Below are 26,815 nucleotides of genomic sequence, written 5' to 3' on the forward strand. Positions count from 1 at the left end.
CAAAACAATGAACACTGTTATGCTGTAAATAAACAAATAATAAAAAAAAATAAATTAAAAAACAAAACAAAACAAACAAACAAAAAAAACAAGAATACTGGGTTAAGGTTAGGTAGGCAGATTTTTGGCCCCTATGATTTCCACCTTCTGGTGTTATTTCAGTAAATGTGTTAAATGCCAAAAAGGACTCTGCAGATGAAATTAAGGTTCCTAACTGGTTGACCTTAAAGTGGGAAAATTATCCAGATGGGTCTAATGTAATCATGGGAACCCTTAAAAGCAGAAGGTGGGGGCAAATGGAGGGAGGTGGTCTAAGCTACAAACTTTAGCTATAAGATAAATGAGTATTAGGGATGTAATGTACAACATGATGACTATAGTTAGCATTGCTATGTGATATACAGGAAAGTTGTTAAAAGAGTAAACCCTGAAAGTTCTTATCACATGGAGAAAGAAAATTTGGTATTGTATTTATATGATGGCTATTAACTAAACCTATCGTGATCACTTCATAACATATGTAAATCAAACTATTATGCTGTATGCCTTAAACTTATGCAGGGACTTATGTCAATTATTTTTCAATAAAACAGGGGAAAAAAACCAGAAGAGGAAAGCAAGAGAGTTTGTGGGATGTGACAGAAAGGGAAATCAGAGGGGCGCCTGGGTGGCTCAGTGGATTAAGCCGCTGCCTTCGGCTCAGGTCATGATCTCAGGGTCCTGAGATCGAGCCCCGTGTCGGGCTCTCTGCTCCACAGGGAGCCTGCTTCCTCCTCTCTCTCTGCCTCTCTGCCTACTTGTGATCTCTCTCTGTCAAATAAAAAAAAAAAAAAAAATCTTTAAAGAAAGGGAAATCAGAGAGACTGAAAATGTGAGAAGAGATTCAAAATGGCTTGCCATTGCTGACTTGAAGATGGAGGGAGCTAGGAACCAAGGAATGTGGGCAGACTCCAAAAGCTAAAAATGGAGTCTCAGCTAATAGTCAGCAAAGTAACAGGGACCTCAGTGATATAACTATATGAAATTGAATTCTGACAACAACTGCATGAGCCTGGAAGTGGATTCTCCCCGGGGGTTTGCAGGTAAGAATCTAGGCCAGCCAGGGCCATGACTTTGGCTTATGAGACCCTAAGGGGAAAATGAAGGCAAGAATGAAGGTCTGCCCACACTTCTATCCTATAGCACTGAGACATTATAAACTGAGATATTAATGTCTTAAGCCACTAAATATGTGGTAATTTGTTACATGAGTATTAGAAAACTAATACATAAGGTAACTGAGGGGGAAAAATTAAGCTGGCTTTTACCTTGGGAGTTTCTATTAAATTCTAGAAATCTTGAGCTTTACTTATGATGGATGCAAGAGGTAAGAGGGACAGGAGATAAAGCACGGGACCTCCCAAAGTGGAAAAACACAACAGCAAACCCCCCTCAATATAAGGACTCATGGCAACTAAAAAGTCATTCTGAGATAAATTTCAAAGATATGAAATTAAACTAAATCCCCAAGAACTAACTGATAAGACTAAAGAAGGCAAATTAAGAGAATTTTCTCTTTCACTCTTCTCCCCACATTTTCTTTACTCATGTATATCTCAGTTTCCTAAATAACTTTAATATCCCATCAAGTGTAAGTAAAGATTTATGTATGACACTTTCTACAAAGGAAATTTACTGTTGTTTAAGAACAAGTTTATCAAGTCTACTGCTTTAACACTTCATAACAGAGAGGAAGCAAAGACCCAAAGACTGTGAATTTTTCAACTACTGTGATATGGTGTATGCAAGAAACGTTTGGAATTCAAAAATAAGCAACAGTGCTCTAATTGGTCAAGTTAATTTCAGAAATATTCTGTGAGGCACTAAGTGTAGTGAAAAGATCATACCAATTGAGATAGGAAGGAGGAAACATACTGATGTCTCTGTCTGGCTCCCTGTTTCTAGTCAAAAGTTTAAGCAAAAAATGAAAAATAAAAAATTCAGGACTCCTGAAACTCATTTAGCCTTCTTTATGCATAAATTCAGACATATCACCATAAAATATCACTGCCATTAAGTACTGTCAAATCACATAATTATACACATAATGGTTCAGGCAATCTGAATTTAGAATCAATAAATCAATTTTACTTCTTTTTCTATTATATGAGCACAAAGCACACTGTCACTCAGCTCTACATACATGGTATCTAAAACAGAGTCTAAATATCTTTGCCATACATATGTCTGCACAAAACCAAAACCATTTCATGCTCTTACTAATGAGTTTTAAAGATGGAAACAAATGAGAATTGGTTTTTTCAAACCTGTTTTGATGTGAATATCTTCTCATGTCCTCTGTTTTTTGAAACTCCCTCAGAGGTACTGGCTTTATGGGTAAACCCTAGGCCAAAAAAGCAGAAATATATCAATTTAACAGATGTATCCAAAATACTGTCACTGCATAATCCATATCTGACTTGGCATTTAGGGATCTGTAGATTACACTAAAAAATATTTTAACAAAATTTTCAAATGTGAATCTTTTTTTAAGTGTGAATTTTTATGTTTAAAATATTCATTGTAGGCTATATTACTGCCTTGGTAAACAAAACACTATTCATAATCCCAAAATACTCTTTAAAAAAGACTTCCTTCTCACTCTATTATATAATATATATATATTATATATATATATATACACTGACCATACAGTGATATCTACTATATGCTAAGATGTTAGAGCTTGGAGAGTATCTAAGGGGTCATCTAGTAAAAACTTCCATCCAGAACAGGAATTCCCACCTGCCCTTCCCTGACTTGTGCTCGGCCTCACTTGTGTATTTCTAGTAATAAGGAGATCATTGGACAGATTACATTAAAAAAAAAAAAAAAAAAGATTTATCTGAGAGAGTGAGAGAGCACAAGCCGGGGTGGACAGAGGGAGACGCAGATGTCCTACTGAGTAGGGAGCCCGACATGGGGCTTGATCCCAGGACTCTGAGATTATGAAGTGAGCCAAGGGCAGACACTCAATTGAGCCGCCCAGGCGCTCCAGGCAGATTACACTTCTTTACTTATTTATTTATTTACATTTCTTTACATATCATCACAAATTGTTACTTATGTTAATCATGCAAATAGTCCTGGGGATATTGGTGGAATATTAAGATACAGCAAAAAGTAATTTCTATTTACGGTAAAATATGGTATTAACCAAAAGAAGAATATTGACAATTTATTTATAAACTAAAGAATTAAGGTCATTTCAAAAAGACATGACTGAGGAAAACTGAACTGTCCTCAGTGATATGGACCACATATTGAGAAATAAAATTACAAAGAGGCTTATAGGTAATCACAGCATTTATTTTGTCAAATAAGAATGGAGAGAAACAATAACATCTGATTTCAACACCAAAAATAAACATTAAAATGGGTCAGTTAAAAATGGGAATCGAGTTCCACACCAGGCTCCTTGGTCAGCAGGGAGCCTGCTTCTCCCTCTGCCTGCCGCTCCCCCTGCTTGTTCTCTCTCTCTGACGAATAAATAAATAAAATCTTAAAAAACAAAAAATAAAAATCAAATGTAAAACTATTTATAGTCTATCTCCAAGAAATCTAGGTAATCACATAGAACTAGAAAATCTTCTTTGGTGAACCCTGCAAAGGGCTAAAGAAGACTGTTTTAAAGTCAGACATGAGGATCATATAAAATGAGATATAATTAGAGAACTCTGATCAAACAATAATTACTCTAATTTAAGTGAATATGCCTTCTTAAATAAACAAAAATCTCTCCTAGTATGTTAACATCAGTGATTCAATACACTGGTTTTACATACTGCCATTATCTAAAATTACTGCAAGAGGTACATGAAATTTTCATGACGAATATGACATTGGCTTAATTTTAAAAGTAAATGTAATACCCGGCCTCCTGGGTAGGGTAGCTCAGTTGGTTAAGTAACTGCCCTCAGCTTGGGTCATGATCCTGGAGTTCCAGGATTGAGTCCCATACTGGGAATACCTGCTCAGTGGGGAGTCTGCTTCTTCCTCTGACCCTCCTCCCTACATGCTCTCTCTCTCTAATAAATAAATAAAATCTTAAAAAAAGTGAACGTACCCTATAAACATGTTATACCCTATTTTATCATAATACCTCTATGTATGAGAAGTACTATAACAGAATTACGTAATAGCGGAGTGTTCAAAATCTCAAATAGATACTTTTCTGTAGCAACCCATTCTTAGATAGTATTCTAGAATGTAACACTTTAGGGGTGTCTGGGTGGCTCAGTCATTAAGTGCCTGCCTTTGGCTCAGGTCACGATCCCAGGTCCTGGGATTGAGCCCCACGTTGGGCTCCCTGCTCAGGGGGAAGCCTGCTTCTCCCTCTTTCTCTCTCCCCGCTGGCTTGTGTTCCCCTCTTGCTGTCTCTCTCTCTCTGTGTCAAATAAATAAATAAAATCTGGAAAAAAAAAAAAAAGAATATAACACTTTAGGTGGTTGTTAAACCATCTAAAATAATACTGCTTCATGGGTACCTGGGTGGCTCAGTGGATTAAGTCTCTTCCTTCTGCTCAGGCCATGATCTCAGGGTCCTGGGATCGAGGCCTGCACCAGGCTCTCTGCTCAGCAGGGAGCCTGCTTCCCCACCCCCTCTTTCTGCCTGCCTCTCTGCCTACTTGTGATCTGTCTGTCAAATAAATAAAATCTTAAAAAATAAAATAAATAAAATAAATAAAATAATACTGCTTCATCACATTTTTATAGATGCCAAATTTTAGAAAACCTTATGACAGAAGTCATAACATAAAGAGCGTTATGACAGAGAATCATAAAGACTACCACACAAATATAGCTGGACTTTAAAAAAAAAATTACAAAACAGCAAAAACAATGGATTAAAAAAAGATACAATTTTCCAGTAGTAGTATAATAGGCATTTTTATTTTTAGTAGAAATACCTCATCTATACATAAAAAAATAACTACCCATAAAATAATCAAAGAGAAAGACCACAAGGAAAAAGACTCCCTTTAAGATTACAATGTGCATTATTAATCTTCATTTTTTTGCAAAGTAGTCACCCTTTGTTCTAGTAAGAATGTTCATATCCTGAGAAACATGTAGTTTCATTAATTTCCTGGTATACTACTATTGCTGGGCTGCAGGACTTTGATTTAAATATCTTTATCCAACTTTGAATATAAGAGTGTCTTCTGAACACCAACAAAAAATACTGTTCAAAAGTCTTCAGACAGGGAAACTGAAGGATTCTTTTTTTTTTAAAGAATGATAATATCGTTCCACAACACATCCCACTTGAGTGATTATCCTCTATTTCTAAAAGGCTAAATACATCACTCTCCAAAAAGGCCCCAAGTGTTTCTCAAATAACCCCTGCTCAGAGCTTGGGACCAACTCCAGACATTAACATCACACACACTGAAGTGGAGCCGTTTCATTATGCTGACTAGATACACTGAAGAATGCAATTTCCACTGGAGCCCCTTGGGGGATTGGCAGTGATTCTACTGTGGGCTGAATGCTCATTTGTTTTCTAAGGCAACTCAATGCTCCACTATAAGCAATACCCAAGAACTATAATGGCAAACAATTTATATTCTGTGTGACTTAGCATAAAAGATCCAATATAATTAAGTACATTATAAAAATTCTATGGTTAAGTTTATATGTTGCTCCAAAGTCTGCAATTCGCTTCGATCCTTGTAATTACTAATGAAGCTATGATGTAGCAGTTGATAACAATAAAAAAAGCAGTAAGAACAAGATGAGTGAAAAGCATTACATTCATTTGCATTTTCTTCAAGGGCATAGAATACTCTTAGGACTCCTCCTATTCCTTCTCCAAGATTCTGAAATCTGTCTTTTTATTTGAAAAATAAAGCTAAACCCTACTTAAGACTACTGACTTTTTACAATAAATCTGAAAAATTCAGTCATGAAATTGGGACTGAACTTTATAAAACAAATAACTGGGCCTAAACCAATAAATCACTAATATGACAGAAATTTATATCATCATGAACTGTTTTTACTAGGGGACAGCAACATATTGAGGCTTAAAAGTGTGTACTACCTCATGAGAGATTCGCCGTTGTTCAATATACGCCATAAACTGGGAACTGAGGCTGTCTGGTTCCAGGCCCTTGGGCTGTCTCATCTCATCCTCTTCCTCCTCTGCAGTACAGCTATCAATGTAGTCGATCTGGTCCAGATCATGGTCCACTGTCCACACCACACAAACACACACCAGAAAAGAATAGTCAAATTCAACAGCCAATAAACACATTCAGTTGCATTCTTTCCTTTTCCCTACTATTTTCTATTCTGAAAGTGGGAGGAGTGAGAAGAAGTGTAAATTAGCTAAGCCTTTCTTTTTAAGTCCATGGCCACTCACAAAAATAAGTTCTAGAAAAATCTTAGTCCTAATTCACTAAAGAATGCAGTAATTGATAGTAATTATGGAATTACAGACCTCTAGTATTTCTTTTTTCTTTGGATAGCTCTTTACTGTTTTAAACCAGACAGTCTAAGTTTGTGAGACAAAGAGAGGAAGAATAATTTTTAAACATTGGGGGGTACATAATTCTTTTAGATTGCCCCCTTCCCTCCGTTTTAGTTTAAGGGCTTAATCCTACCCTTCAAGGAACTGGGAGGCAGAAAACCTAACACAGTCAAGTCAAAATGAAAGAGAAAGGCAGGAGGAAAGTAAAGAAACAGCTTTAGAAATCAGAAATAAAGAAATAAAGAAACAGCTGTTGACCACTGTTTCTCTTCCTGTAACTGTTGTCCATATTTAGAACAATGATTTTCTTATTTAAAAATTTATTTTCTAGAGTCAGCAGTGTAGATATTTTGTAGCAGTTTGGGGTCAGAGGGAATCTTTTGAGAATTTCTGCTTCTCAAAATGCTTTGGGGTAAAGGGCCTATAAGTAAGATATAGCCATATCATTTTTCTAATATGTTTGGGAGTGCCCTATTATTTTACGTTTAAAAAGTAACTTTTTTCTTTTTTTAAGATTTTAATTTTAAGCAATCTCCATACTCAACCTGGGGCTCAAACACACAACCCTAAGATCAAGAGTTGCATGCTCCATCAACTGAGCCAGCCAGGAGCGCCCAAGAGTAACTATATTTAAAAGCTGGCTAAAATGGCATAGTAGGGGGAAAAACCTTGCTACTAAGCTTTCTTTCTCCAGAGACTAAACCCCAACCATTATTGTACGATGTTCTACAGACTACTTATAAGTGACAGTTGCTGGGAATAAAGAACTCAGAGAAGTCTATTTTTCTGTTTTCACGTTCAATTATTTCTTTCCTCTTTAAAACAAGCTTTTATTTATTTGAGAGAGAGAGAGAAAGAGCAGGGGGAGGAGCAGAGGGAAAAGGAGAGAGAGAGACTCTCAAGCAGATTCCGTGTTGAGAATAGAGACCAAATGAGGCTCAATCTCACAACCCTGAGATCATAACCTCAGCTGAAATCAAGAGTCGGACACCTAACCATCTAAGGCACCCAGGCCCCTCAGATTCACTTATTTCTAAAAAATTCCATATTGGCCATTAATATAAAAATGAATTTTGAGTTACCAGAGTTAATAATAACAGGTAAAAGGATGCAAAGTTTATAAATCTATATCCATATTAGAAACCAGGTACATAAATCCATCTTTTTCAATGAGGTACAATTTGTGTGACTAATCAATGGTTCATTTTATGACTACTTCTCAAGAAAGCAACATCAACTTTACATACTATCTAGATCAGTACAGTTCAAGAGAAACAGAATGCAAGCCATAAAAGTGAACCATATAAGTAATAAAAATTATCTAGTAGCCACATTAAAAAAAGTCAAAAGAAAATGTGACACTAATTTTAATAACAGATTTTACTTTGTTTAATATATCTAAAATAGTGTCATTATAGCATATAAGCAATATAAAGTATTACTGATATTTTACATACTTTTTTCCCCCCGCATGTAAATTCTTCAAAACTCAATGTGTATTTTACAGTTATAGTACATCTCAATTTAGAAAGGCCTCATTTCAGGGGCACCTGTCTGGCTCAGTATGAAGAACAAGCAATTCTTGATCTCAGGGTTGTGAGTTTAAGCCCCAGGTCAGGTGTGAAGATTACTTCAATAAAGAAAACTAAAAAAAAAAAAAAAAGGTTAGAAAGGCCTCATGTCAAATGCTCAATAACCACATGTTGCTAGGGGCTACCATACTAGACAGCACAGATCAGAACAAAAGTATTTTAAGTCTGAAACTAACTAAGGGGAAAGATATCTCATATGAAAGCAAGATTAAAAAGAAAACCACTAAAATGTGAATGGAATGGTAAGTAACAGGAGTACAGAACATAAAATGGTAAGGAAAAAAAAGAGAGCAAGTCACTTAATTGAAATCATCATTCAGGGATGAAAGCTCTTTTTTTTTTTTAACATTTTATTTATTTTATTTAACAGACAGAGATTATAAGTAGGCAGAGAGGCAGGCTGAGAGAGAGAGAGGAGGAAGCAGGATCCCTGCTGAGCAGAGAGCCTGATGTGGGGCTCAATTTTAGGACCCCGAGATCATGACCCGAGCTGAAGGCAGATGCTTAACCAACTGAGCCACCCAGGCAGACCAAGAAAAAGACTTAACTACAGAGAATAAAGTGATGGTTACCAGAGGGGAAGTTGGATGGGGGATGGGTTAAATAGGTGATGGGAGTTAAAGGAATGCACTTGTGATGAGTACAGGGTGGCTCAGTAGGTTAAGCCTCGCCTGCGGCTCGGGCCATGATCTCGAGGTCCTGGGATCAAGCCCCGAATCGCACTCTCTGCTGGGCAGGGAGCCTGCTTCCTCCTCTCTCTCTGCCTGCTGCTCTGCCTACTTGTGTTCTCTCTCTGTCAGATAAATAAATAAAAATGTTTAAAAAAAAAGAATCTTTAATTTAAATTACACATTTTTATTAATTTTTTTATTTTTTAAAGATTTTATTTATTTGACTGAGAGAGAGAGAGAGAGCCAGAGGGGAACACAAGCCAGGGGAGAGGGAGAGGGAGAAGCAGGCTTCCCCCTGAGCAGGGAGCCCAACGTGGGGCTCAATCCCAGGACCCTGGGATCATGACCTGAGCCAAAGGCTCAGACACTTAATGACTGAGCCACCCAGATGTCCCTACATTACACAATTTTAAATATCAAAATAAATAAAACTTGGATTCAGATGCTGTTGAAGAATACAATCCAAGATGAATGAAAAGGTGAATGTTAAGAAATGCACTGAATTCCTAGAAGTGGTCAAATAATGACCAAAGGGAGAATCTTAAAAAGGGAGAATGGTGGGGCGCCTGGGTGGCTCAGTGGGTTAAAGCCTCTGCCTTCAGCTCAGGTCATGATCCCAGGGTCCTGGGATCGAGCCCCACATTGGGCTCTCTGCTCAGCAGGAAGCCTGCTTCCCCCCTCTTTCTGCCTGCCTCTCTGCCTACTTGTGATCTGTCAAATGAATAAATAAAATCTTAAAAAAAAAAAAAAGGGAGAATAGTACTTTAAAAGAGAATCATGATGAAATCAAGATTAACAAAGATCTATTCCAAGTAAACAGTCTTTAATGAAGTTTCCTTCCAAAATAAAAATAAGTGAGAAACACTGTATTTTTTTTTTTAAGATTTTGTTTATTTATTTGACAGAGAGACAGAAATCACAAGTTGGCATAGAGGCAGGCAGAGAGAGGGGGAAACAGGCTCCCTGCCAAGCAGAGAGCCTGATGTGGGGCTCGATCCCAGGACCCTGAGATCATGACCTGAGCTGAAGGCAAAGGCTTAACCCACTGAGCAACCCAGGCACAAGAAATACTGTATTTTAACTGAAAGCCTGAAAACTTAGAGAAATTAAAGTTTAATCTCAATGGAAAACAACTTTTTTTCAATCATATGAGGAAATCTTTAAAAGAAGAGCTGGAGGGGCACCTCGGTGGCTCAGTCACTTAAGCGCCTGCTTTCGGCTCACGTCATGATCCTGGGGTCCTGGGAGTGAGCCCCACATTGGGCTCCCTTCTCAGTGGGAGATCTACTTCTCCTCCCTCAGCTCCTCCCCTTGCTCGAGCTCTCTCTCAAATAAATAAATAAATAAGAGCTGGAGAAGCTACAGATACACAAACAAAAGAAACGAATGTGAAAATGACCACTTAAAAACACCAGAGACTGTAAAGACTGGCTGTGGTCAGGAGTTCCACTCACCTCCACCATTTGTTACTACTAAACTGCTCCGAGTCTCCTGGTACTGGCTTTCTCTTCGCAGTCTTTGTTCCTTAGTTATTTCTGCTACTCGAAGAGGCAGATCTGAGAATTCATCTGTAGGCTTAAAAAAAAAAAAGCGGTACTGTTTAAAAACATCATTTCAAACTTTAAACAACACAGTACTGAAAGCATGGATACAAGTTTATACTTAAGAAGAAATAGCAAAAAACTCCTGGAAATGAATAGTATTAACAGTGTCTCAACAATGTCAGTGTATTAATGTCACTGATATGTACACTTAAGAATAAAATGGTATATTTTATGTTATGTATATTTATTTTACGTAATTTAAAAAAAGCGATGGAGGGTTATACATCACTTCACAAATAAACATGAATTTAAACTATCTACATATATGTATCTGCATGGATACAGATACAATTATGTACACACCTGCTGGTACATACACAAGCAATTCAAAATTATAAATGGGTTGTGGTCTAAAGTTCATTTGCTTTGGAATGAATAAAATAATGCTACAAATGGGAGGTTATCAGTCTTGTTAATAAAAGCTTATTTCATCATTTAACCCAACTGAGAGCAAAAAAAGATAGAAAGCAGAACAATAACTAAACACAAGAGAAAAAAGATATAATTAATTAGGACAATTATTTATCTTGAGCATATTAATAGTCTTCACTGAGGTTCCTGTCTTATTACCCATCAGCCTATCTTGTCAACTTGCAGCACCCCTTCTGCAACCTCTGCTCAAGGTCACCCAGCCCTGCAAACTTTAGGCTTCAGTTATAATTGGCTCAATTCCCATTTGGCTTTCTAGGATATTAAACTATTTATACAAGACAATAAGGTAACAAACATGTAAAACGCGTGGTAAAAAGATGGCAAAGAAACAGAGCATCATTTCTGGATAGCAGTACTCTGTGGTTTTACATCTTCCTTGGCTTTTCCATATTTTATGTAAAGAGAAATTGAATCCAATTAAGATACTTTTCATTTTCATCATTTTATTATCTCTTAATCAGGTGTTACAACATGCAGAATAAAAGAAACAACTTACTTCATTCCCTGACCATCTCTTATCACCACTGTCCACACTATTGAAACCTGAATCAAGGGCTCCATAAGGGCGACCTGAGTACAGTTCTTCATGGCTGCCAAAGAGAGACTCTAGTTACTGGGTAGTTTGAGGTTTTAAAATTATCATTTAAAATAAATTAAATGCAATTTTACTAATAAACATTATCATGGCATTTATTGCTTTAATTCATTTAGAATTAAATGGGCATTCTTTTGACTTTTTAATATTAAAAATTCCAAACTAAAATAAACAGTATAATGTATACTAGTATATTAATATAACAGCATTCATTGTTTTCAAAAATGTCAACAGTGCCATTCTTATTTCATCTATGCTTCTAACCCATTTACCATGCCCTCCAATGCAAGGCTTGAGCTCACTACCCTAAGACAGAGACCTGAGCTGAAATCAAGAGTCGGACACTTAACCATCTGACCACCCAAGTGCCCCCCTCAATTCCTTTTTTTTTTTTTTTAAAGATTTTATTTATTTATTTGACAGAAAGACAGATCACAAGTAGGCAGAGAGGCAGACAGAGAGAGATAGGAGGAAGCAGGCTCCCTGCTGAGCAGAGAGCCCGATGCGGGGCTTGATCCCAGGACCCTGGGATCATGACCTGAGCCGAAGGCAGAGGCTTTAACCCACTGAGCCACCCAGGCGCCCCCCACTTTTTTTTTAAGAGAGAGAGAATGAGTGGGGAAGGGCAGAGGGAGGGAGGGAGAATTTTAAGCAGACTCCACACCCAGCATGGAACCCGACACAAGGCTCAATCTCATGACCCGGAGATTGTGACTTGAACTGAAATCAAGAGTCAGACACTTAACTGACTGAACCACCCAGGGACCTCTCAATAGTGCTTTTTAAAGGTAAAATTCATATACACTGAAATGTACACACCTTAGCTACATACTTGATAAATGAATTCATCCTTGTAATATACACTTCTCTCATGATGTAGGACATTTCTACTCTGAAAATCCCCACACATCCCTTTCCAGTCAGCTCCTCTCATTGTGCTATCGTGTGCTCTTAAGAGATAACCACTCTTCTGATTTTTTTCACATTAAATTAGTATGAAAGGCAAAATAACAATCCCCAAAGATCTCTAAGATCTAACCCCTGGAACCTATAAATATGTTTCTTTACATGGCAAAGGGGAACGAAGGTTGAAAGTAAAATTAAGACTGCTAGTCAGTGATCTTAAAATAGGGCAATTATTGTAAATTATCTGAATGGACACAATGTAATCAAAAGGGTCCTTACAAGTGGAAGAGGGAAATGATGGCTTGAAGATGACTTTTGGTTAAGAGACAAGGAATGTGGACAGCTTCTCTCTAGTAGTTGAAAAATGCAAGGAAATGTATACTACTCAGAGCCTACAGAAAAGAACAAAGCTCTGCCAGCATCTTGATTTTAGCCCAATGAGACCAAGACTTAGATTTGTGACCTAACAAAACCATAAGATAATAAATTTGTGTTTAAAAATCTAAGTTTGTGGGGGTGCCTGGGTGGCTTAGTGGGTTAAAGCCTCTGCCTTCAGCTCGGGTCGTGATCCCAGGGTCCTGGGATTGAGCACCGCATCGGGCTCCCCGTCTCTGCCTGCCTCGCTGCCTACTTGTGATCTCTCTCTGTTAAATAAATAAAATCTTTAAAAAAAAAAAATCTAAGTTTGTGGTAATTTGTTATGGCAGCAATGAAAAAGTAATACAATTAGTTTTGCTTATTCTGGAACTCAAAAAATAGAATCATATGTAATTTTTTTCTAATCTGGCTTTTTTTTGTTCAGCACTCTGTTAGTGAAATTCTTGATGGTTTTAATACCTTCAAGTAGAATGGATAAATTATTTAAGTGTAGGCTTAACTTAAAAACAAAACCAAAAAACCTCCCAATCTGTTTTTGGAAGTAGCTGTACCATTTTGCATTCACACCAGCAATGCATCTGAATTCCAACTGCCAACACTTGTGTTGTCAGTCTTTCATCTCAGCTCTTCTGGTGAGTGAAAAGTGGTATCTCACTGTTGTTTTACTTAGTATTTTTCTGATGACTGATGATATCGAGTCTCATTTTGTGTGGGTGTTGGCCATTCATTTATCTTCTTTTTGTGAAAGGTCCGTTCTTTTGCCCATTTCTAAATACACCAGTAATCTCAAAAATAGTCTGCTAAAAAAGCCAGCCACAAAACACTACATAATGCTTGATTTCATTTATATGAAACTCTAGAAAAAGCAAAACTGTACTGAGAGCAGATCAGTAGCTGCCTGGGGCTGAGTGAAGGGGAAAGGACTTATCTACCGTAAAGGGGCCCATAGGTGATGGAAATGGTATCTGTCTTGATTGTGTTGGTAGTCTCATGACTGCATCATTTACCAAAATTCACTGAACTGCACACTTAAAATAGATAAATGTTATGATTTGTACATTATATCTCAATAAAGCTGTATAAAAATCTTCTAAATTCTTTTGTCAAAGGGGATGTCCCATTTTACAATTTTGCAAGCAGTGTATGAGAGCACTCATTGCTCCACGTCCCCACTAAACATCTGGTGTTGTCAGTTTTTAGTCATTCTAGTAGGAGTGTAATAAAGTCTTGTGCCTTAATTTACATTTCCATGATGATTAATGATACTGAGCACTTTCCTGGGTGCTTACTAGTCATTTGTATATCTTTGTTAAACATCTAATCAAGTCTTTTGTCCAATTTTTAATAGGGTTGTCTTTTTAGCATTAAGTTGCAGATACCCTTTATAGTTTAGATACAAGTCCTCTGTCATATGTATGTGTCATATACATATATTGCAAAATTTTCTCCTGGTCTGTGGTTTGTGTATTCATTTTCTTAGTATTTTCTTTTCATGAGGATATGCTTATCATTTTGCTGAACTCTAATTTATCATTTTTTAAAAAATGGTTATTGCTTTCTGTATCCTCAGAAATCACTGCCTATCCCATGTCACAATGATATTCTTTTACACTTTCTTTGAAAAGTTTTATAGCTGTAGTTTTTGCTTATTCTTAAACATACTTTTAAAGAAATCTAAAACACGACAAGGCTTATTTTAAAAAAATGGTCTATTAGCATTTTATTTTATAAGCATGGGGCTGAAAAGCAACTTTCAAAAGTACAATTTTAAAATTATGTTCTTCTAGTACTGAATTTTGTATTTCATATATTCTTACATAGTTCATGCACATAACTTTAATTTTGTAAAAGGAGGTTAACCATTTCTACTCACATGACTTTATATAAATGAAAGCTTTATGTCAACTAAAAACAAAACAAACAAAAACCCTATGTGAACAAAAGACAGTCTTTGTAACTTATCACTTTATGGATAAAGATTTTACTTTGAATGTAGTAATTAATATATACATCTATTTGTCCAGTGTACTAAATACACTCTGATTATGAAGATCCAAAAATACAGGTACCTTCTGGCTATCTTCCTCATTTTCCCACCCTCCCCCATTGAGATAATTTAGCAAAAGAAAGTCTCCTAGCAGAATTCTAAAATTACTTTTCTAGCAGCGTCTGGATGGCTCCATTGGAAGAACATGTGACTCTTGATCTCAGGGTCATGAGTTCGAGCCCCATGTTGGATGCAGAGATTACTTAAAAACAAACAAAAATTTACTTTTCTAAAAGAAAGTAGTTAATTTCTCCCAACTTTTTACTTTGGAAAAATTCGTATCTATACAAGAGTTAGGAGAGCAATACAATGAATATCCATTTGCCCTTCATCTATATTTCCTAATTGTTAGTAGTGAAGTAAAATGTCTTATTTATAGCGGCTATGTGATAGGTCTGCTTTTATGCTTATTTTAGAGTCCAGATCTTACACATAGGTAAGATCTGTTATCACAGCAAAGTCAGGCCGAGGTACCCAATTTTAAAAGCTTTCTAATGAAATTATATATTAAGCCACACTTTAAAAATTCTGCAGCTGCGAAAAGATGTATGTATATTTCAAAATTTACTGAAAAGTATTTTAAAATATGTATTTTTTCCAAGTAAAGATTTTCCAATCTCTAGAAGACACTGTTCTATATAACGATTATTCTATCAAGTGGCCGACTGAGATAAACCTAAATTTACTGTAGTATTTTTCCAGTGGGTAACATAAACAGAATTAATAGAATCTCTGCATTAGCTATCATTTTATTTATCTCCTTTATTTGTTACCTTTAGCTTCTCCACATACTCTTGTTCAGAGTTTAAACTGATAAGATTAAAATGGGATATACAGGTTTACAAACCCCTGGGTTTGTTCAGGATTTTCTTGGTTTTAGAACTTGAAGTCCTGTGTCCCAGAAAAACCCTTAGTCACAAGCAAATCAGGACAGATGGTCACCCAATGAATAAATATGGCCCTCAGGAGGCCTGGCAGAGTTCTGCCAGTCAGGCTCCAGCTATGCCCTATCTGAAAGTCCAAACTCCTTAATAAACTACCTAGCATAACATGGACTCAGATGTGTAAGTGCCTTTTCTGTAACAGGAACTTGAACTGTGAGTCAGTCAATAGAGTGCAGTGAGGAACATAAAACATGGCTATTTTCATAGTTTAACAGATCTGAACCAATGACATGGCACCATCATTTACTAGCTTTGTGACTTCAATTAACTTGTTTAACTTCTCTCAACTTGTTTCCTCGTAAGTTAAAGAAGAAAAAAAGATTAATAACACCTACCTCACAGATTTGCTATAAAGACTGAGAAAATACAGGCTACGGATTTCCACAAATACTATTACAAAGGACTAAATAAAACTCATTATTATTGTTTCTATGAAAAATGTACCCTAAAGAGAGCATTTGCAGTTACAACAAGTCACTATATCTGCTTCATTTGGGTTTAGTTCACCAAACATTTACTGAATGTCACACAGTATTCTAGATGCTAAGAATACAAATATGAATAAAGGATGATCATTGCTTTCACAAGGTTGAGCTTGCTGGAGAGAATTAATTCTGTTACTCAGATTGCAGAAGAAGGACTTTTCTTACTAGTGGCTTAGTCTTTCCTTAGATTTGGTTCACTGCCACACTACCATACATGAATCTATTTAGTCTGTAATATATAGCTGGTCGGCAAAAAAGCATAGGTCACTATAGATGACTACTGAAAAATGCATGTGCCACCATGTAAAACTTAAAAGTTATTACAACAGTGCAACTTGCTGTAGGAGTTGGAAACATTTATATCTAGAAATAAATAAAACATTTGTGACCTTTATAAAAGAACTTAAGGAAGACTGGTTGTAGTTTATTTATTATGCAAAAGTAATTAGAAAGTTACATGTAAGGAATGAAAGAAAGTACCACCTAATTTGCACTGAACACCTGAAGAGCTACAGGATTAAGAAAAATTATCTTTAGCAAGACAGGACTCTTAGGACTAAACTGGTTCTAGATCACCATAGATAGCTAGAAACTATAATGCCTAATATTTACATAGGACTTTATGGTCAGCCAAGCATTTTCAGAAACAGGTCATTCAATCCTAGAACTACTGTTAGGGTATAACTGGGGTAAATAAAGATCATGTTGAAGAAACTGAAGTCCAGAGAGGTTAAGTGAACTGCCCAATAGTACAGACATTCTCACTCCATGGTGGCATTTTGAATAAAGATACTGCTAACTACAATGCAATTTCATGAATCTGTATTTCAGTAAAAAAGACATGAAGGTACAATATCCCATTCACCACTGCATGAGGAGTTGAAGGAAATGTTTTATTTATATTATATATAAAAATATTATCTAGGACATTCTGAAACAATTACAAATAATATAACATAACTCCAAAAAAATGGGAAATACAGAATACAGATTAATCTAGTAAGCACGGTGAGGGATTACTATAGGGACTGGAAGACATCAGATCTATAATTACTAATTCCTTTGGAGAGACACAACATGTTTATGCTATTTAGACTTTCCATTTAGGATACATTTCTCCACGGATTCAAGCCTTCTTTTTGTCTTAACAAATACACACGTCTCTTGCCAGGCTTTTTTGAAAAGTTTTATGTTTTTAAAGTATTGTGATGAGGATTTCTATATTAAAAAAAATTAGGCCAAGACCAATTACTTCTCAAGACTGAGGAGAGAATGGCAGAAAAAAAAAAGGCTCTGCAATCAGCACCACTGGCCTTAATCAAAGCTCATTATCCAAATAGGGGCTAGTGTTTCCTCTTTAGTCTTTGGACACCCTCATATACATGTCCCCAGTAGTCTTCATGAAATGCCTGACACTCAAATCTCAAAGGCAGCAGTAGCAGTTTCTGTTCCTACTCCCCTATTTCAGGAGAGGAAAACATTTTCTTAACAAAGATGATTAACTCCAAGGGGAAAAATCAATTAGTATAGATGTAAAATAAAAGCTACATTTTTTTTTAGATTTTATTTATTTATTTGACAGAGAGAGAGAGACAAAGTACAAGCAGAGGAACAGCAGGCAGAGGGAGAAGCAGGGTCCATGCTGAGCAAGGAGCCCAATGCAGGACTCCATCCCAGGACCTGAGCCGAAGGCAGAACCTTAACTGACTGAGCCACCCAAGTGTCCCTGTTTATTTGCTGTACATCTTTCAAGAGCATAGGACTAGAACACATTTAATGAAAATTTTGAATAGAAAAAAACAAAAATTTTCAACAAATAAGACAAGAGTTCTATATTATAAGCAATTTACCAAGGTAAGAGGAAAAAGACTTGTAGGAAAAAAAAGGATATAATGAATAGAGAAAATTTTAAAATTCTTGGCAATATAATGGTCTGGATCCCTTCATATTCTCTCCACTGTCAAAGTCCATTCTCCAAGAGAGGCCTAGAGCTAGCAGAGTATACCAGAGCTAATCCTTACCATCTGCCAAAACCTTTTATTTCTTAACCTTAAACATCACATACCTGCTTTTAGTCTTCTCAGAGTTAAAAGTGTTAGGACTGAGACATTCTTGTAGGAATCTTTTATGGTACATGTATGACACTGGTTAATTTCTCCTTGTGTATTTGTATAAATACATTAAAACTTGTACTACTGTATGCTTAAACCACCAGATTAGAACTAGTATTTTAAATACCCTTCATACTGTCTATGAAACTTTTTAATCTAATAGCCAGGCCAAAAACACCCCAGAATGTCATTACAAAATTGTTCTGATAACTTTAAGCAGAGGAAAGTTAGGAGGTAAATAACATTTGTGTGACCAAACTCACTGTTTATTCCTTTAATAAATACTTGTTAAGTATCTACTGTGTGCACCAAACACTCAGCTGAACTAAGGAATACAGTGGTGAAGAAAAAAGACATGGTCTGTGGCAAAGCGCAGAAGTCAAGTTCTTTTGGAGTAATACTTAATTTTCTTAAGAAATCAGGTTCTGGGGGCACCTGGGTGGCTCAGTCAGTTAAGCATCTGCCTTTGGCTCAGGTCACAATCCCGGAGTCCTAGGATGGAGCCCTGCATTGGGCTCCCTGCTCAGTGGAGAGTCTGCTTCTCCCTCTGCCTGCCCTCCCACCCTAGCTTGTGCTCATTTTCTCACTCATTTCTCTCTAATAAATAAAATCTTAAAAAAAAAAAATCAGTTTCTGTATTTTCAGATAGCTTGAAATTACTCCTTTATACCATAAGCACTTATTTAATTCTAATAATTTCTGATGAAAAAAATTTAAACTGTATCTAAAATTTAAACTTAATGCACATTTCCTTTTATTGGAAATTATATATCTAATATACTTAGTATTTACATGATGAGCATTAATTATGGTACTGTGCTCTAACATGGCAATAACTTAAAATATTACTGAACTATGGACGGTTCTTTGCATATATGCCTAATGATATCAAGGCACTGTTTTTAGAGTGTTACTGCTTTTAAATATCTTGTTAAAATTATGAAATATGTCATATAGATAAAAAATGGATAAAACAGACATAGCTTTTAAAACATTATGAGACATATGTTTAAAGCCCCTTTATGCCTCTTTCAGACTCAATCTTCCTTCCTCTCAGAGTTAAACACTAACTTGTATTTTTTGATATGTGTCTGCTTTTTACAGTTTTATTTTCCTTTCAAATTATTTTTTGTACTTTTAATATGTCTGCTTTTAGAAACGCTACCAAAATAGAAATCTGTGGATCTGTTTTAGACTAGGATACTGAGAAGCAAGCTCATTAGGAGTGTGCTCTTACATATAATGTGAGAGGTTCTAGGAGAAGGCCTATATGAATTAGGAATAAGGCTTATATGCATTATGGCACCTTCACTAAGACATCTATTTTGTCTGTTAAAAGGCCTTTTGAATTTATTTACTGCTGCTTAAGATTCTTCCAGATGGTTGGAAATGCCAAAGAGATAACCCTGTAATTCAGGTGTTATATAGCTGAAGGATTCATCAACTAAAAGATCCTGAAGTGACATTAATGGTCATCAAATCCAACCTCTCCATTCCCTAAAGAAAAAATGAACCCCCAAAAGTTTGAGTGACGTGTTTTAAGTCACGGAATTAACACAGAATTTAAAAAGAGCCAAGGTTGGCATTCAAGTCACCAAGACCAATGGTTTTCAAGTAGGAACCCTCAGCGGGTATTTGGCAATATCTGGAGTCATTTTTGTTTGTCACACTGGGAAGGTGCTACAGAAGCCAGGAGTACTGATAAACATCTTCTGATGTACAGGACAGCTTCCCAAAACAGAGTTATCTTGCCCAAAATATCAACAGTTGTGAGGTGGAGAAACTCTAACTTAGAACTACACTTTGTCAGATCTCTGTAATCGACTGTTTACTTAATACAAACATTCTGAGAAAAGCAGTGTCAAAATAGGTTATTTCCCTTTAGTTAAACATTTAGGCAGATTTAAGGGTCCAGTTTGATTCCCTATAAGATGGACTACATTAAATAAAGAAAATAAAATATACTCACCAGGAGCCAAAACCCAAGGGTCTCCTATCATAATCTGGCAGATCTGGAGCAATCTTACATGCCTGTATGTTCAGGTACTTAAATATGTGAATTTTGCCTTTAATACATATCTAAAAAAAGTAACACATACACGCAAATTATTACTCACCTGAAATGTAGGTGTCCCCTGTTAATCACAATCAGCTTTTTATTTATTATATATTAGAAACAGCAGGCATTTCTATCAACTACATATAGCGATATTAAAAATCAAATACTCATTATAACATATTATTAGTTATCCTATGTGTTTAAGTGCTATAAATACAGATTTTTTGTTTTCTGGTCAAGAATAATTTTCAGTAACATATAAAATAAATAACTTATGATTATAAACACTGAGAGAATACTAAATAAACTTATCACCCTGATTAGTTAGGCACAGTCAGGGATTTAAAGCATTGTACCCGACGGATTACACTGGCAACTTTTGCTTTAGAAATTCAACAATCATGCACAATTATGTTTTGAATCCTACTTTCTCTAAGAGGGAAAAGCAGAATGATTATTAAAATTCTATTTCTGTTGACAGAATTCAAAATACAAATTCTTTAGGATTATGAGATCCTTCTATAGTTATGAAGTTTACTCATAAAGCTTTATAGTTGCATCCAGAGGCCTGAACAAGACCATCATCAACTACAGAGTTCAAATGCTACAGTGAAAAATATAGGCTGGCACATGTTGTGATGAGCAATGGGTTTTATATACAACGAATGAATCACTGAACACACTGAACACTGTATCAAAACTAATGATGTACTATATGTTGGCTAACTGAACATAATAAAAGAATAAATTAAATTAAATTCAAAAATATACAGGCTGCTAAATTTTTTCAGATTATGGGATGGCTGGAATCTATATGTAAAGTTACCTTATAATTATTATTAAATAGTTTCATATCCATCACTGATAAACAAATGACCAAACTAACTAAACGAGGAACTTAAGATTTTAAAAAATAAAAAGGTACAAAAACACTGGTCAGAAGAAACTCACTGATAATCTTTAATTCTGAAAAACAAGTATTTTTATGTGTCTCTCGTGTTTACATTGCCTACATGCAAGTTTTACTAGAAAGAAATTAACTCAAATTGTATTAGAGAAACTTCAAGAAGAACCCTTCAGCCTAAAAAAGTAAGTTAATTTAGTGAAAGCCGAAACACTTCTGGAAATATTACCTGCCCTTCATCCCATTTATTCAGGGCTTCTAAAGAATACGTATGTGTGTGAGCTTATTTTAAAAGAACTTCATTTCCAACAAAAAGATAAATGCATAGAACTTCAGTTTGTAAATTTACCCTTTGTTGAAAAGTTCCCAACATACTTCAGACCCACTAGAGTTTACCTGGGCAGGAGGAGACTGTAGTGGATTGTTATCTAGGGTGATCATCTGTAGGTGCCTGAGGTTCCGGTAACAAACAGGGATTGCTGTAATTTTATTGCAGGAGAAGTCTAATCGTATCAACGGCAGTTCTGCCAGCTCTGCAGGGTGATAAGAAGGAAATGAACAATTCATGATATTTCAAAACTAGACAATTTTTACATGAGCTTCTAGTTAAATAATAGCAAATTTAATATATTTATCTCCTTTCTCAATAATGAACTGATATTGTAAAATGAAATCTAGTTGCTTACAGATGGGAATACTAGTAAAAAGCGCTCACAGAACTACAGAAACCAGAGGCCTGATACCACAGAAATGTAGGCATAACCAATGGATTAGATGATAGTATGTACAAAGAACAAGTTAAATGCCTAAATTCCCAACCTCAACTCATGCAGCACAACCCCTCTCTAATCACCACAAGGGTCAATAAGTTATTCTCTAGTGAAACCGAATCAAAAGCCTTTGAATTCAGGAATCTCAGGCACAATGGAAAGTCACGATGAGCTGCCAGTTGAAAATGGGAGGATTTAAGAGGAAGACTACGCAGTGAAGAGACCTCAACACTTTCCTACCCAACCCCATTCCATCCTTAGTTCTTGAATGCCTGTAGTCAGTCCCTTCTTATCTATGGGGGATATGTTTCAAAACCCCCAGCGATGCAGCAACTGCAGATAGTACCAAATCTGACATATACTATGATTTTTCCTATACATACATACCTGTATACATATACATGATAAAGTTTAATTTATGAATTAGGCATGGTAAGAAATTAACAACAATAACTAATAATAAAATAGAACAATTACAATAGTGTAATAAAAATTATGTGAATGTGGTCTCTCTGCTAGAAAAGGAGGAATTAGCATTAGGCACATAAAAAAACTAAGCAAAAACAAAACAAAACAAAGATGAAAACAGCAACAAAAATAAGATGTAGAAAAAAGGAATAAAATCATAGTACATCAACTGAGTTGGCAGGGAACAACATTTATATAGTTATAGTAACATAAACAATAATACTTTGATCAAAAGTTGTGATAAAACTACACTGGGAAGATAGTAGGAGGGAAGTAAAGCTATGATCGTGATAGTGTCTAAGAAAGTTAAACCATGGGGTATCTGGGTGGCTCAGTGGGTTAAAGCCTCTGCCTTCGGCTCAGGTCATGATCCCAGGGTCCTGGGATCGAGACCCACATCTGGCTCTCTGCTCCTCGGAGAGCCTGCTTCCTCCTCTCTCTGTCTGCCTCCCTGCCTACCTATGATCTCTCTCTCTCTGTCAAATAAATAAATAAAATCTTAAAAAAAAAAAAAAAAAGAAAAAAGAAAGTTAAACCATCATCTATCAGATCGCCTGGATGGCTCAGCTAAGCATCTGCCTACGGCTCAAGTCATGATCCCAGGGTCCTGGTATTGAGCCCCGCATCAGGCTCCTTGCTTAGCAGGAAGCCTGATTGTCCCTCTCCCTCAGCCTGCCACCCTGCCTACTTCTGCGCATTCTCTCTCTCTCTAATAAATACAATCTTAAAAAATAAAAATAAAAATAAAAAAAATAAACAGTCATCTACCATAACAGGAGCTGACATAAATGTCAAGACTGATGAATCCAGGGGCACCTGGGTGGCTCAGTGGGTTAAGCCTCTGCCTTCAGCTCAGGTCATGATCTCAGGGTCCTGGGATCGAGCCCCACATCGGGCTCAGCAGGGAGCCTGCTTCCCCGACCCCCACCTCTCTCTGCCTGCCTCTCTGCCTACTTGTGATCTCTCTCTCTCTCTGTCAAATAAATAAATAAAATCTTAAAAAAAAAAAAAAAAAAAAAGACTGATAAATCCAGTAAAGCCCGCTGTTTAGAAATGTCAGCAAATGCTAGTGGAAATAGTCAAAGGCAGAAAAGGTAGATGCTTCCAGACATTAAAACTGGGGAGGCAGAGGGGTGCCTAGCGGCTTAGTTGGTTAAAGGTCCAACTCTTGATTCCAGCTCAGGTCATGATCTCAGGGTCGTGAGATCGAGTCATACGGCAGCTCCACATTCAGCACTCAGCAGGGAGTCTGCTTGAAATATTCTCTCTCTCTCTCTCTCTCCCTCTTCCCCTCCTCCATGTGCATGTGCAAGCACACTCTCTCTAATAAATAAAATCTTAAAAAACAACAACAACTTGGGAGGGAGATGGTTGAGGCAGCAGAATGCTATTATTGATTTTGAGCTTTTTATACTCAACTTTCTGAATGATATATTTTTATACTATTTTTATACTATTTTATACTATATGTATTTTTATATTATTTGACTTTCTGAATGATATATTACTTTATAACAATTAAAATTTAAAATCAAAATGGCAATAAGAGACATATGTCTTATCTACCAAACCACCAATTAACAAGCATGAACTTACACACTAACATATGTAGCTACTGGAATAAAGTTTTCTTCCCATCTCAGTTTAGCTGAATATGCTGAGATTACAAGATAAGCTTTAAAGCCACTTAAAATTATATGTGTGACTCACCATTTTCCTGTAACATATATTTAAATTTTGATAGAGAAATCAATTAGATGATAAAACTATTAGACTGTAACTGTCATTTAAAACCCTGAATTTTCGGGGCACCTGGGTGGCTCAGTGGCTGCTGCCTTTGCCTCAGGTCATGATCTCAGGGTCCTGGGATCGAGTCCCCGCATGGGGCTCTCTGCTCGGCAGGGAGGCTGCTTCCCTCTCTCTCTCTCTCTGCCTGCCTCTTGTGTGCCTGTCTACTTGTGATCTCTCCCTGTCAAATAAATAAAATAAAATCTTTAAAACCCTGAATTTTCATTTTCACTAAAATCCCAATGTTTTCATTAATTGATTTTGTATTAAGTCCATATTATTATATTAATAAGCCTTTAAAGATCAATCACCGTAAGTGGGTCCTGAGTAGAAGGGTAATCTTGGATAGAAATTTTGGGTTATGAGACCTATGGCATGATTTTGGTCAGCTCTGCTGGGGCCCTTCATTCATATTCCTGAGGGGGTAGAAAGTAGACCCAGGAGGAAATGAGGAAGGGCTCTAAAATTAAAAGGTGTAGAGGTTACTGAATAAGTGAGTAAGAGGAAAGTTATGCAGGATTTTGGCTAGTCTGACCACACTAAGTATATAAAAGTGGACTAAAAGGTCACTTACTGAGACAGTTTGACATCCAAAATGTCAGTCACACTTGTACATGTTAGAAGTTAGAACTAAAAATCATACTGGATTAAACTGGTGTTAACATTTGGATTCCACAGTGAACAAAAGCTTCATTAGTTAATTCAATTATTTACTATACAAGTCGATTTTTGTAGAAGAACCTAGAGCATCACAGTCATGAAAACACCTTCTAAAGGACAGAGGTAAGGGAAAGTGGATGGGAGTACAGATGACACAGGAGCTTCCAGGAGCTGATCACTACTTTGGCTGGATATTCATTGCTCTCATTTATATATGAAATTTTCCACAATAAAATTAAAGAAATATACACTCTGATCTAAGTTCTCCCCATTTTCATTTCTTTTTATGGCTTCTTTCATGAATACATATTGGAAGGATTGATAAATTATTCTTAATTTGTTTAATCATTTTTATCATTTAGATACATATACCAGAGCCTATAGTAAGCCTAAGAGAACCAGCCTCCCAGTGCAGTCTCTCACTGCATTCATTATTCATTCTACACATCACCTCATTAATTAGCCACAACCATTAATTAGCCTCTCTCTGAACATTTCCAGGGAAGACAAAGTTCAAGTTAAGTCTATTTTAAGTCAGTGCAAATTGCAGGAATATTTTTCATTACACTAAACTATTTCCTCATCAAAAACATGATCTATTTCTCCCAATAGCTGCAAGTACTAAAACTTTCAGGGACCCTACCTTGCATTATTAATTAATTCTGACACGATCTAAAAATACAATCACTGGTTAACAGTTACTGGAATTTTTCACTGAAGACTCTAACTTTAAAATCTGTAAGGAAACATATAGTAGCTGAACTACTGTATCTCAAACATTGCCTATAACTCGTATACATTTTTGATTGTACCTATCAGTCTGAGAGATCTTCAAAATAAAAAAACAAGTAATAACAAAACAATTACTTCAGTTTCTTACCTTCAGGCAAACGTACTAAATGGTTTCTTCTTACATTAAGGTCTCTCAAGGCCTCCAAATTACCAATTTGGGAAGGTATTGTTTGAATTTCATTGCAGCTCACATCCTATCTCAAAAAGATACAATGTAAAGAGTTGTTCTACTATTACAAATTTGTCCACTTTAAACCATGTGTAAAATGAGGTTTGATAAGGTAATACCTATGTCTTAACTATTAAAATAAAAAAAAAAAGATTCTGTGTCCCCTTGTTAATTCTAAAAACGTAGAGGCTTCTGACTGATTTTACACATTTTATATGGATCTACACTAATTTTATGAGCAGAACAAAAATTAAATGACAAGATATGGACAGAAGGCCTAGGATCAAATCAAATGAAAATTCTAGTGAAAAGGTAAATTAGAAAAAATTATAACAACAGATCTATTTAGGACAATATTTTATAAGTGTTCTAATGAAATCAGAAGAAAAAACAAAATAATAATAAAAATTATAATGATAAAATTAATTGAAAGGAACTCCTATTTTCAAAATACCAGCTCACCTGCTCAAGAATGTAAAATAAAAATGCTCAGCAGGGAATCTGCTTCTCCCTCTGCCCCTTCCCCTCTCATGCTCCTTCTTTCTCAAATAAATAAATAAAATCTTTAAAAAATGCATTGAAGACAACTCAAAAAATTCTTTATCAAACTGAAAGTGAGGGAAAAAATACTGAAGTACACATAACTCATAGGCCATGGAAAAAACAGACACTGCTCTATTGGCATCTGATAAAGCTGGTACCAACACAAATATTATGTGGGCCTTCTGGTATACTGGTCAACATCTTGATTCCACTAGTTCTGAGAAGAGGCTGACTACAGATTCTAAGACTGACAAATTCAGAATTCCCTAATTCTGAGACCAGCCAGAAAATGTATAACATTTTTCCATGTATAACAGCAGGAAGTTGTCTAGGTTAGTAAAAGTTCCAAGATGCCACATTAACACTTAGAACTCCTTTAAGAT

The 26,815-nt window shown here is 36.1% G+C and overlaps 1 protein-coding gene across 10 annotated transcripts in view; it reads right to left on the reverse strand.

Moving 5' to 3' along the window:
* Window positions 1–26,815, reverse strand: part of LRCH3 (leucine rich repeats and calponin homology domain containing 3) — a 124,759-nt gene that overhangs the window by 44,584 nt on the left and 53,360 nt on the right. For all 10 annotated transcript variants that reach the window (XM_046002002.1, XM_046001999.1, XM_046002003.1 and 7 more), the window contains exons 4-10: window positions 25,809–25,914; window positions 21,639–21,775; window positions 20,249–20,358; window positions 11,310–11,403; window positions 10,232–10,352; window positions 6,086–6,234; window positions 2,307–2,383 (exon numbers count right to left, since the gene is read on the reverse strand). In XM_046002002.1, the coding sequence (XP_045857958.1) occupies window positions 2,307–2,383; window positions 6,086–6,234; window positions 10,232–10,352; window positions 11,310–11,403; window positions 20,249–20,358; window positions 21,639–21,775; window positions 25,809–25,914 (794 nt within the window). The remainder of the gene's footprint in view (window positions 1–2,306; window positions 2,384–6,085; window positions 6,235–10,231; window positions 10,353–11,309; window positions 11,404–20,248; window positions 20,359–21,638; window positions 21,776–25,808; window positions 25,915–26,815) is intronic.

The sequence above is a fragment of the Meles meles genome, chromosome 4 (genome assembly GCF_922984935.1).
Source record: "Meles meles chromosome 4, mMelMel3.1 paternal haplotype, whole genome shotgun sequence".
Taxonomy (NCBI): domain Eukaryota; kingdom Metazoa; phylum Chordata; class Mammalia; order Carnivora; family Mustelidae; genus Meles; species Meles meles.